This window comes from Rhineura floridana, chromosome 8, assembly GCF_030035675.1.
Source record: "Rhineura floridana isolate rRhiFlo1 chromosome 8, rRhiFlo1.hap2, whole genome shotgun sequence".
NCBI classification, from domain to species: domain Eukaryota; kingdom Metazoa; phylum Chordata; class Lepidosauria; order Squamata; family Rhineuridae; genus Rhineura; species Rhineura floridana.
The window spans coordinates 133614979-133628787 of NC_084487.1; the positions used below are offsets into that span (position 1 = coordinate 133614979).

The 13809-nt window shown below is 42.1% G+C and overlaps 1 protein-coding gene across 5 annotated transcripts in view; it reads right to left on the minus strand.

Annotated features, from left to right (window-relative positions):
* The window catches only part of CRACR2A (calcium release activated channel regulator 2A), a 184679-nt gene that overhangs the window by 155884 nt on the left and 14986 nt on the right, over positions 1-13809 (minus strand). For 4 of the 5 annotated variants that reach the window (XR_009757629.1, XM_061582583.1, XM_061582582.1 and 1 more), the window contains one exon: positions 8546-8791. Coding sequence is in view for 3 of the 5 variants with exons in the window: in XM_061582583.1 (XP_061438567.1) it covers positions 8546-8719 (174 nt within the window). In the remaining 2 variants the exon portion in view is untranslated. Of the gene's footprint in view, positions 1-8545; positions 8792-13809 lie in introns of those variants that run through there. The other variant, XM_061582584.1, reaches the window with a different exon arrangement.

Consider the following 13809-nt stretch of genomic DNA (forward strand, 5'->3'; position numbering starts at 1 on the left):
TTTACAACCCTTTCTAGGGCTGTGGAGTTGGAAGCAATTTTGGGTGGAGTCGGACAGTAGAAAAATAGAGGAGTCGGAGTCGGAGTCGAAGGTTTGGCGTACCAACTCCACAGCCCTGCTTGCAGCAAATGGCCTACTATCAGAAAATATACCAGCAAGCAGAGGAGTACGTCAGGGATGCCTCCTGGCTCCCTTTTTAATTTTTACATCAACAATATTGTATATGATTTGAGTGGCCTAAAATATTTTCCAGCTTGAGTTTTAGACGCCAAGCTCTTGGTCCTCTTGTACGCTGATGACATAGCTATGATCTCCACTACACTAATTGGGATGCGAAGGTGATTAAGAAGTCTAAATATTTTCTGCTCAAAGGAGCATCTAGATATCAATCACGCCAAAACAAAAGTGGTGGTCTTTGGGAGGAAGGAAAAAACCCATGTCTGGAAGTTGAATGATAAACCCATTGAACAACAGCATAACTTTAGATACTTGGGACTCAGGTTTAATGCTCAACTTTCATGGAAGTTACATTTGGAGACAGTTAAGTTGAAATCCTCCCATTCTATACAGGGTTTGATGTGCTTCTTTAAGTTGCACCTGCAGTTGAGGTGTTTCAGAAGAAGATAGTCCCACAACTGCTGTATGGCGCAGAACTGTGGGGGTATACAAATGTCTCTACTCTGGAGATAGTGCAGAATTCCTTTATGAGATCCCTGTTGGCTGTCCCTCAAAGTACACCTGCATTTGTTTTGAGGGCAGAAACAGGGCTCCATTCTATAGAATCCTGTGCTCATGCTTCACTTGCTTTGTATTGGCTGAAGTTGTCTTGCATGAATGATTTGTGCCTCCCAAAGAAATGTTTTTTAGAACAATTGCAAACTCCAACCCAAAGCTGCTGGGTAAATTCTGTTAAATCTATTCTGTCTGCTTATGGTATTAGCACAGAAGTTTTACCCACTTTCACTTCTGATGGAGTAAAACAGCTGTTCAAAGACAGAATTTATCTTTATACTAAACGGTGGGACCTCTTTTCAGCTACCCAAATGTCATATTCTATTTGGTATCCACTATATAAAACAACATTTGCCATGGAGCACTACTTTACATTTCTAACAGTGACACCCTTGAGAAAAGCATTCACAGCTTTAAGACTTCAGACTATGCCCTCTGCTTTTCGGGATGGGAGGTTTTCTAATACTCCGACCCAACAAAGACTTTGTATCTGCCACTCTGGTGAAGTTGAGGACATTACACATTCTCTACTAAGATGCCCCCTATACAAATCCCTAAGATTAAAATTTCTCCTGTGCATCCTGCGCTCCTTGTCTAATAGACTCCCCTGGAGCAGAACTGTGTCTTGTTAGCAGGCAATGAAATATTTATTACTACTCAGGTGGCAAAATTTGCTTTAGCTGCAGGAAAAGTGAGAGCTGCCTATCTAAAACACCATGCAGGGTGCGTGGGCTGTGCCCCAGCGCCATTCTGATGGCAGCATCTATGTGTTTAGATATGGTGAGGGTGAAGGTATTTTCCAGGAGAGGAAATTTTACTTGAATTCTACTGCTGCTCTTCCATTTTATGCTGAAGAATTCTGTTTTGTTGTAATATGACATGTTTTTAAATGTATTTTGTATTTTCTTATATTTGTTTAATTGTGGTGGCCTATGGCTTTGAACAATAAAGATTTCTTCACTCTTCTTCACTCTTCATTTTTTAGTATCCCTTATTGTTGTCTTGCATTTCTTTTGCCAGAGTTTATGTTCCTTGTTATTCTCCTCATTCAGACAAGACTTCCATTTTTTGAAGGAAGACTTCTTGCCACTAAATAGCTTCTTTGACTTTGCTTGTCAACTATGCTGGCATCCTCTTGGCCCTGGTGGTACCTTTCCTGATCTGTAGGTATGTACTCCAGTTGAACTTTTAATATTGTGTTTTAAAACAACTTCCAAGCATTTTAGAGTGATTTGACCCTCTTGACTTTGCCTTTTAATTTCTTTTTTACCAATCTCCTCATTTTGGGGCAGTTTCCTATTTTGAAGTCAAAAGTGGCTGCATTGGATTTTCTTGGCAATTGGCTATTTACTTATATGTTTAATTTAATAGTGCTATGATCACTGTTCCTGGTTGGTTCAACAACACATCTTGTACCAGGTCTTGAGCACCACTTAAGATTAAGGCCAGGGTTGCTGTCCCTCTGGTCAGTTTCTTGACCAACTGTTCTACGGCACAGTCATTTAGGATATCTACAAATTTTATCTCTTTGTCGTGACTGGAACACATATAAAGCTAGTCTATGTCGGGATTGTTGAAGTCACTCATTACTACAACGCCTACTAGTTTGGATGGTTCCTCAATTTCATTTTTCTTCTCAAGATCTCCCTGAACAGGGGGACAATAGAACACCCCCAGTATTAGATTACTGTTGGGGCCTGGTATCACAACAATTTTGTGGAGCAGTCTGACTCTTTTGGGGTTTCTAACTACCTGGACTCAATGCCCTCTTTCACATATAAAGTGACACCACCTCCAATATGTCCTTCTCTGTCCTTTTGATATACTTTATATCCAGAGATAACCATGTCGCACTGGTTTTCTCCATTCCACCAGGTTTAAGTTATGCTCACCATGTCAATGATGTCCTCTAAGACCTCCAGTTCTGCATACTGGCTTGGAGGCTTCTAGTATTAGCGTATAAACACTTGTATACAGTGTCTCTCTTCAACTATCTTTGGCACTTTTGGTTTGGCCTGTGGTATTTGTACCTCTCTGGATCGCTATCCTATGCTCCCGCACTCACAATGCCTATGTCCAGGCCTACCTCATTTAAATTTTCATCATTTTTTGTGTCTTTATCCAAGGGGGGGATTTGTTCCAAACCAGGCCCTCCTCATCTGTCAACTTTCCCCCATCAATCAATTTTAAAGCTGCTCTGTTACCTTTTTTATTTTAAGTGTCAACAGTCTGGTTCCATCCTGGTTCAAGTGGAGCCTAACCCTTTTGTACAGGCTTGGCTTGTCCCAAAATGTTCCCCAGTGCCTAAGAAATCTAACCCCTCCTCCCAACACCATTGTCTCTTCCACGCATGTGCAGGGCCAGCTAGACATGCACAAAGCCACTGACTCCTCTCTAGCACTATCTACCAGGCTATCTAGATGACGAGCAACATCCACAGACTTTATGCCAGACACACCCTGCAACTCACCCTGCAGTCTGCATGCCCATCACACACCCCACTATCTATGTTCCTAATGATCAAATCACCCACTACTAGGATACCTCCACCCCACCCTCCTGGAGAAATATCTTTGGCGTGAGAGGATATCTGCTTATCCACTGAGGAATGGGTCCCTTCTAAGGGACTGTTTCCCTCTTCCTCAGATAGATGGTCTTGTTGTAATGAGTTGCTTTATCTTGCATTTTACTTCCGGCATGGGCGCGTCCCTTGACCGGAAATGGGTCTTTAACACAAACTAACACCTTCCTAAAGCTGGTACAGGAGGTGGTTAGCCAGTTCAAACTCACTAGCTGTTGGGTGTGCTCCCCCTTGCAGGTGCAGCACGGCCAAATTCCACTATATCCTCTTCCGCTTAATATACTGGAGTTGGCTGTGGATCGCCCAGCACACAACCAGACTTGGCCACGAGGGGACCAAGTGCAGGTCAAGAGAAGGAAAGGCTTATGGTGTTGGGAAAACTACGATGGCACAGGGCCCCTGTTGGGACATTCTTCTTGTTTTTACACACATAAGAGAGGCCCATGGCAAAAGTGGCCAGGGGGAATCCCTTGCCTTAATTTGCACTATAATAGTACCCACATCAATAAGACCAGATGTAATTGCACACCACAAAGCATGAGGTACACGTTTCAGAGAAACCCCCCTTGTCATTGTGGCCACACAGGGCTTAATGACTATTGGCAATGGTATGGGTTAACCTTATGTCGTGCTAATGGCTGGACTACCAACATACCAGACCAAACCACTATGCTTAGGTGGTACAAAGGGGATCAACCCCAAGCTTGGTCTGAGGTGTATATAGCCTCTGACTCTTGGTACGCCAGAACTCGGATGGGAAAGGGGATAGAAACCTGCGCCCCTACAGCCCCAGGAGTAACTAGATGCAATGCTAGTGGCCCTATATATACTGAGCCATTATTCATGAGCTGGTACTTTGCCCCACAACATGGTTTTCAATCTCATTTGAATGGAACTATGCAAGCCCATCATTCACAGATATGGCCCTTGGGTAAATGTGCACTTAGACATCATTGGTTTGTTTGTGGAACCACTGCGTATACATGCTTGCCCCCCGACTGGAGAGGAAGCTGTTACGTGGCGTACTTAATACCTAATATCAACGTTAAACCCAAAGGGCAACACATTTTCAGGCCCTTATACACCAATACCAGAGACAAAAGGCATGCTTTACATGCTGGAAATCATAATTGGGGAAGTAAAGTCTGGACCCCCCAAGACTTGATTGATGGGTACAAACCATTGACGTGGAGCTCTATTGGAATTGTTGGAGCTAGGTCTATGACCAATGGCCTGTTAAGGTTGCAAGCTGTAGTTGAAGTGGTTACTAATGCCACCGGTGAAGCAATACGCACCTTAACACAAGAAACTGAGCAAATACGTAAAAGGTTGATTATCCACCAGCAGGGCCTCGACCTGCTCCTTGCTAGCTCAGGTGGGCTCTGCGCCACCTTAAACACGAGCGGTGAGTGTTGTGTTGAAATTGGAGATGAATCACAGGTAATTAATCAATTGGTAGACCATGCAGAAATAACGGCGTCTGTGGGTGACCAGCAATGGAAGGGCCTAAGCTGGGATTGGCTTACCAGCTGGCTGCCAAACTGGGCCTGGCTGAAGCATCTCTTTGTTATTGGCTGCATTATATTCCTTATTCTTATGTGCTTACCATGTATCATATCTTGTGTATCTGGCATGCTTATTCGGGTCTTGAAAAGAAAGGCCCAACTGATGATGTATCAGCAGCTAGCCTTACATGAAATGCAGGGGGATTATACTGCAATGGCACCATCTCATGAAGAAGTATGGAACCACACTGTTTATGCTCCCCAGTCAGTTATTACTGGAGAAGGAAACATTTATGCCACCATTGATAATTAAGAAGATACTTTCTTATTTTAGAAATTAAGAAAGTATCTGAGGGGCAAATGTTGTAATGAGTTAAAATTAAAATGTTATAGTGGAATAAAATCAAATAATGTTAAATGAAACATATGCTTGCCTCCCTTATGAAAAAGTACGGGAGTTTTTCTGCTTATCAGCTTCATTTGCAATTAAAAATGTTGTTCCTAGCTTACCAGACCAAAGGTCAGGGATAGAGGAAGTTTGGAGGGAGAACAGAGAAGTGGACCAGAATAGACAGATACTGGGAAATCAAACAATGATGTGTTTCTGATTAGCTATGCATTTCTAATGATATGTATGTGACGCATCTATAGCCTATAAATATGATGAATGTCAGCAATTCTGGAGAGTCACTTAAGAGTGGCCCTCCCTTTGCAAAGGTTCAATAAAGGCAAACATTTGCGGTACTCTGGTCTCGTCTCTATTCCTTATTGGCATCTTGGGGAATATAGAGTTCCTATCAGTCTGGCCTCCATTCAGGCTTGACTCCTTTTGTAACAGTCTCCTTCCCCAAGGCCCTCATTTTCCATGATAATAGGGGAACTATCCTCCTGGGAGTGGGACACATTATTATTATTATTATTATTATTATTATTATTATTATTATTATTATTACATTTGTATACTGCCCCATAGCTGAGGTTCTCTGGGCAGTTTACAATAATTAAAAACAAATACACAATTATAATGTTCCCAAAAGCCTCATCCACAAACCTCTCTGCCTGACTCAGCTTCTCCAGGTCAGCCACCTTGGCCTCAAGGAAACAAACTTGTTCCTGGAGAGCCAGGAACTCACTACATTGAAGACACACCAAAACCTTCCACAGGTAGATCGTTGTACACGTTACAGACAGTGCAAAATACTGGAAAGCCCCCATGACCCTGCTGACTTCCTACCTGCAAAATTGTTTTTCTAGTTTATTTATTTATTTATTTGATTTATATCCCGCCCTTCCTCCAAGCAGGAGCCCAGGGTGGCAAACTGTATTAAGTTACTTTATTGAAAGCTTAGGTTTTATTTTTCTTAGAAGAATCAACAATTGCACATTTGAGTTCTTTGAGAACTATCAGGTGGATCCCATTTAGACCCAGCAATTTGTCAGTTTTTATTTCATTTATGAAGCCTAGAACTTTGTCTCTCATCACGACTATTTGCCTCAGTTTCTCATACCCCCTTTCTGCAAAAATTAGTTCAGGCATAGAGATTTGCCCTGTATCTTCTGCTGCGAAGACAAATACAAATAATTTAGTCAGCTTCTCTCCTTATTCTCCTTTAGCACACCTTTGTCTATCTTGTCATCCAAGCACCGAACCACCTCCTTAGCCAGTCTCCTGCTATTAATATATTTAAAGAATTGTTGTTGTTGATCTTTATGTTTTTAGCAAAGTGCTCCTCAACTCTTTTTAGCATCCTTCATGGTCTGCTTGCATTTCTTTTGCCAAAGTTTGTGTTCCTTTTTGTTCTAATTTGGACAAGACTTCCATTTTCTAATGGACGTCTTCTTGCCTCTAATAGTTTCTTTGATGCTGCTTGTTAACCATGCTAACATCCTCTTGGCCTTGGTGGTACCTTTCCTGATCGGTGGACCCTCCAGCTGAGCTATTAATAGTGTTTGAAACAACTCCCAAGCATTTTGAAGTGATTTGACCCTCTTGACTATGTCTTTCAACTTCTTTTTTACCAATCCCCTCATTTTGGGAAAGTTTTTTCTTTTGAAGTTAAATGTGACTGTCTTGGATTTTCTTGGCAATTGGCTATTTACATGTATGTTTAATTTAATAGCACTATGGTCACAGCTTCCAGTTAGTTTAACAACACTTATATCTTACACCAGGCCCTGGGCACCACTTAAGGTTAAGTTCAAGGTCACTGACCCTCTGGTTGGTTCCATGACCAACTGTTCTAGGGCACAGTTATTTGGGATACTTAGAAATATTTACTTCTTCGTCTGACTAGAACACATATGTATCCAGTCTTTGTGAGGGTAGTTGAAGTCACCCATTAGCAGCAACATTTCCTCTTTTAGATGCTTCATCCTTCATCTCAAGATCTCACTGAGCATTTTGGTCAGGGGAACAATAGCACCTCCCCAGTAGTAAATTACTCTTGGGGCCTAGTATCACTACCCACAATGAGTCTGTAGAGGAGTCTGTCTCTTTGGGGATTTCTAACTTGCTGGACTCAATGCCCTCTAACGACAAGAGTAACACCACCTACAGTATGTCCATCCCTGTCCTTTCTATAGAGTTTATATCCAGAGAAAACTATGTCCCACACTGCTTCTCTCTGTTCCACCAGGTTTCCGTTATGGCCACTATATTAATATTGTCCTCTAAGACCAAGCACTGTAGTTCACCCATTTTGGCTTGGAGGGTGCTAGCAGATATTAGCAATGGGCTCCATTTCTGCAATAGTCAGATTTGCCATCGGATTAATTAGTATTTCTGAAATTCTCTATCTTTGCAGAGACAATTTTGAAGTAGCAAGTTTCTGCTCCTGGTTTTCGATTCATTTTTTTTCCAATTTGTTTTTTTAAAATTCGATTTGAAATCATCAACAGCGTGAGTGATATTTTCATTGATCTACTTTCTATGTGAACTCTTCAAATGCGTATTCCCTTTCACTGATGTCAATGAATTGTTGATTGTAACTGACAGACAGAAAGCAGCAGGGGGGAATGAGGTGTAGATTGTAGGCAGCAGGGGGGAAGACAATGACAAATATCTGCTTAATCTGCTCTGCAAATGCACTTGAAAAGTAACGTAAATGGGCAATAATTACTGAGTTCAGAATAAGGAATGATACTAGCAGAGACTTGTGAATAAATATTGATTATAATGATAATTCTCTGCAATTTGATCTTGGAGGAGATCGAAAAAATGAAAAGATGTTGGAGGAAAAAGAAATTGGATCATTAACAACCACTAGAGGGCCACACTTAAAAACAGAACGTAAAAAAGGAGAGGATTCCATCCATAGCCTATACAGTATATGCTTGTATACAGTATGTCTTTGGCATTTATGTTTTGCCTGTGGTGCTTTGACCTCTGCAAATCAGATATAGCCATGAATCTGAAAGTTCAATAACCTTCACTGACATGCTTTGAAAACTGGGAAATATACACAATTTCTGGAGCTGATTAGAAACAATGAGAGGAAAATAAGTCAAGGGGGGGAAAGCCTTGGAAAGAAAACAGACACCTAAATGCCACTGTGCTCTTGCTACTGCCTTGCCAGCATGAGCCCAGCAGGGCACTGGATGTCTCAGTCCCACTGGTCCAACCTCCCCCCCCTGTGATATTAGTAGTAGAACTGCTCTGTAAAGCATGATAATTGCCTAAAATAATTATAGGATGCAGAACTCTATAAAACCACCTTGCGCAGTTTACCTGCATATCACAACGAGCAATGAATCCTTTCCCTTCCACATCACAGATCTGAAAGAACTCATGTGCTTTTGCCAACATATCCAGTTGTGCTCCCAAATCTCCATCCACTACGTTGCTGCTTTCTGGATTTTCTTCTGGCTGCGGAGGAACAATGCTCCTTTTCTTTCTTTCCATCTTCACGGCTTTGATTGCAGAAACATTTCAAGAAACAGCTATATCATTTAGTCTCAGGTTTTGGCCCCAAACCTGAATATGAAAGAAATAAAGCAGATCTCAATGATGCCCTTCATCATCTCTCAGCAACCATCTCTTTAATTAGCTGCTGAATCATTGAAGAAGAAAGGAGCTTAATTGAACAAAATGGCTACCATAATCCCTTCCTTTAATGGAGTGCAGAACTCATACTGCAAATAGGTCAATGAATGAAAAAGAGGAGGTGAGGAGGGAGGGAGGGAGAATAGGTAGGAAAAAATCTCAAAATAAAACCAGCCTGATCAAACAGTGAAAACACAGAATCTCACTTTCTCCTATTACAGTATTGGAGAACCTGTGGCCCTCCAGATGTTGTTGGACTCCAGTTCCATCAGCCCAAATCAGCATGGCCTGTGGGATGATGGGAGCTGTAAACCAGCAATATGGAGGGCTAAAGGTTTCCCAGCTTTCCTTTATTATATCAATAAAGCTAGGTCAGTTAAGATTTCTTTATATTATTTATACCCACACCAAAAGTCCTTCCGGAACCCGAGAAACCCTGACATTTTTTTCTTCCCCCAAAACACCTTGGATAACCAGTCAAGGCAGAGGCCTCAACAATTGTCTCAAAACTTAAAATGATATTAAGCGACAACTCATATATCTGTTGCAGGTGAGGCAACAAGAAAGGTAGACAGTATTCCAAGTGTGGTAGCGCCATAGATTTGTATAGTGGCATTATGATATTGGAGATTTTATTTTTAATCCCTTTCCTAATGATCCATTCCTTGGCATTCACCTTTTTTCACAGCTGCTGCAAACTGGATTATCATCTTCATTGAGCTATCCACTACAGCCCCAGCTTGGCTATCTCACTGCTCACCTATAACTCTAGATTTTTATGAATAAGTTAAAAAGCACAGGAACACCACTTTCTAGATCCCTTCATTGGGAGAACTGACCATTTATTCTTCCTCTCTGCTTCCTGCTCCTTAACCAGTTTCTGATCCACAAGAGGGCCTCTTGTCTTATTCCATGACTGCTAAGCTTACTCAGGAGCCTTTGGTGAACTACTTCGTCAAATGTTTTTTGAAAGTCTAAGTACAAAATGTCCACTGGAACACCAGTATCTATATGCTTGACATTCTCAAAGAATTCTAAAAGGTTAGTGAGACAGGACTTACCCTTGCAGAAGCCATGCTCATTCTGCTTCAGCAAGACTTGTTCTTCTATATTACTACCTTTAAACAATGCTTTCTTTTTTCTTTTTAAATTTATTTTAATTGTACAAAAAAATTCTAGTCAATAAACAAACTCAGGTGACCAGTATTTACATTTGGTGGGAGCATTAGTGCTGATGGTGTTACAGGTTGATGCAATAGCAAAAATACTTTAATGCAAGTGTCTCCAATAGCTGGCATAAGATCTAGGTAGGCACAGACTCTCTCCTCATGTGTTAATGAAAGTCATTTTAGCAATAAGCTCTCAAATTCTTTTTTAGCAATCCTTATGGTCTTCTGGCAATTCCTTTGCCAAAGTTTCCATTCCTTTTTGTTGTCCTTGTTTGGACAAGTATTTTCTAAAAGAAGTCTTCTTGCCTCTACTAGCTTCTTTGACTCTGCTTGTTAACCACACAAATATCCTTTTGGTCCTGGTGGTACCTTTCTTGATCTGTGCTATACATTCTAGCTGAGCTTCTAACATTGTAATTCTCCAAGCAGTTTGGAGAAATTTTACCCTCTTGGCCCTCCCTATGAACTTTCTTCTCACCAATCTCCTCATTTTGGGGAAGTTTCCTTTTATGTTGACTGTTGGATATTTTTGGCAATTGTCAATTTACATATACACTGAATCTGATGGCAACAATGGTCACTGTTTCCAATCAATCCAACAGCACATCTTGCGCCAGAGCTTGGGTGCCACTAAAGATTATGCCTAGGGCCACCAGCCTTCTGGTTAGTTCCATTACCAACTATTCTAGTGCACAGTCATTTAGGTTATTTAGAAATCTTACCTCTTTGTCCTCACTGGAACACACATTACCTAGTCTATGTGACTGAAATCACCTATTACTACAGCATTTCATCTTTTGGATGCCTCCGTGATTTCGTTCTTCATCTCAAGTTCACCCTGAGCATTTTGGTCAGGTGGACAAAATATGTCCTCACTTCTAAATTATTCTTGGGGCTCAATATCACCATTCATAATTATTCTGTGGAGAAGTCTGCCCATTTAGGGATTTCTATCTTGTTGGACTCATATGTCCTCTTTGGCGTACAGAGCAACATCACCTTCAGTATGCCTTTCCCTGTCCTTCCTATAGAAATTGTGTCTAGAACTGTGTCCCATTGGTTCTCTCAATTCCAACAGATTTCTAGTGTCTGTACTCTCCTCTAAGACCAAGCACCCCAGCTCTCCCATCTTGGCTCACAGGCTTCTCACATTAGCATATAAACACTTATATACAGTATCTCTCTCCAAATGTCTTTGGCATTTGTGTTTTGGCCTGCAATGCTTTGGTCTCTCTGAATCGGAGTTAGTCATGAATCTGAAAGTTCAATAACTTTTACTTTGAGCTCTGTGAATTGCTATAATGTGTCCCTGCACTCTCTAGTTCTACCCCCTTCTCCATTTAAATTATCGTAATTTTGTTCACCTTCATGCCAGGGAGAATATTTATTCTGAATCACATCCTCTTCAGTTCCTGTAAGCCCCCTTCCAGATCAGTTTAAAAGCTGCTCTGTCACCTTTTCTATTGTAAGACCCAGAGTCTGGTTCCTTTCTGGTTCAAGTGGAGCCCATCCTTTTTGAACAGGCTCAGCTTGTCCCAAAACAAATCCAAACCTCTCCTCCCAACTCTACCATCTCATTCATTCATTGAGACTACATAGCTATGCCTGTCTAGATATAACATTTCAGAGAAGCTACCTTCAAGATTCTGACTTTCAACATCCCACCTAGCAATCTAAATTTTGTTTCCAGGATCTTCTAACTGCATTTCCCTGTTGCCATTGCTGCTAACATGGACCACAACCACTGACTCCTTCCCAGCACTATCTACCAGGCTATCTAGATGACAGTGGCATCCACAGACCAGGCAGCAATTCACCCTTCATTCTGCATTCCAATCACACACACAGCTATCTGTTTCTAATGGTAAAATCACCCACTACCAGAATCACTCCATCCCCAGAGTATAATCCTTGGCATGAGAGAATAACCGCCCTCCAAGGAATGGTTCCCTTCTCTACACCCCTACTTAAGTGGCCAAACCAGGCTCTTTGCATGACTAAGTGTACAGTGTCAGCTCTACACTGCCTCAGCAGTGTCAGGGGGGGCTGGAAATTCCTGGGTCTTTGGCAGGGAAGGAAAGTCCTTAGCCAGCAGTCGGGTTGTAAATCTGCCAGGCCTATCCGAAGCGTACTTGCCGAGTCAGAAGTCCAGAAGCAAGGTCAGTGGAGGTCCGGGATCAATTGCCAAGGAGGTCAGTCAAAGAGATGCTGCAGGGAAACTAGGTCTACACAAAGCCACACCTGACGTTGCAGTCAGCAACAAGCTGCAGCCAAGGATGGACAGCAGGTGTGAGCGTTTGGGCCTTAAGGAGACAGGCCTGCCTCTCTTCTGCCTGACCTTCTGCCGTCTACGTTCTGCAGGTGAGGGGGGAGTATCCTGTTCACTGTCTGTGTCTGGCTGCAGGGCCTCTGCTGTCCCTGGGGTGCTCTGCAGCTGAGGGGCAGAAGGAGCTGGATTCTCAGGAGGCTCCTCCATGTCTCCTGCTGCTCCTGGGTCTGCTGCTGTTACTCCCGAGTCATCCTCATCTGAGGAGTCCTCTGACGGGCCATGACATACAGAAACTAATAACTGGAGTTACTTCAAGAAGATAGGCTCCCTGCCCCTCACTGGAGATGATGTCATTGATGAGTGTAAAAGGTAACAGCAGAGCAGGTGCAGTCTCATCTTGAACTGGAAAGAGTCAAAGAGGCTTTCTATGGTGAAACCAAAGCTTCTAACCCCCATGAAACCCAATGAAGCAAGATCTGTTGCAGGGTTAGTGCTATGAGCCCTTCAATCTTATGCCCAGCCTGCATATACTGTATGTGTAAATAAATCATATCCCAAATACTCTGCTGCCTCCAGTGAGTTCCATTCCAAGGGAACCAAACTTTTGGTATGTGCTGGAACCCCTGAAGTCTCTCACACAGTCTCTGTGCATAACAATATTTTCCCTCCACCCTGCCACAAGCCCCTCAAAATATTTTTACTTATCTCATGTAATTTCTTTTCCCTTCCTCATTTCACACTTCTACCCTGTTCTCACCCCCAAACTACCAGTTTTTCACTCCTCTTCCCTTTTTACATGCATTTGTTCCTCCTATAACAGCTTCTCCCTTTATCCCCTTCCCAGTTAATTATTTTATAATATTAAACTTTAATCTGTTTTTAAATTTCTTTGTCACTTCCCCTCAGAGGAGAGAGTGCCTGGCTCAACAAGATACTGGGTGGGAAGGATGGTGGACTTGTTCGTGTGTGTGTGTGTGTGCGTGCATGCACACATGTGCGCACACACTCAGCATCAGCTCTAGGGGCTCCTTTCTCCCAGTGCATCCATCCCTGGCATCTCCTTCTGTCCCATTTTCTCTTCCGTTCTGCTCACTCACATCTGGCCACATCACCCATTTCCTCTCTTTCTTTCTCTCCCCCCCCTTAATTTCTTCCCTGTGTGGGGTTCCTCTTCACCAATTCCATCATTTTTAGCAATTTCTTTTGCAACCAAATGTGACCATGTTCCACTTTCTTGGTAATTGTTCACTTACACATACATTTAGTTTAATTCCACTGTGGTTGCTGTTTCCAGTTGGTTCAACAGCCCTTATTTCCAACATGAGACACTTTCTTTTGCCTGCATCTATTTCCAATACATTTCAATGAGTAACACTGGCTTTTAGTATTATGAGAGAGAGAGAGAGCACAATATTTTTCCACACCATGCACAATTTTACAAGCTTCAAGAAGTTGTTCCATCCCATAAGGCACATTTTGTGGTGTTGATTTCTCAGACAATTTTGACATGG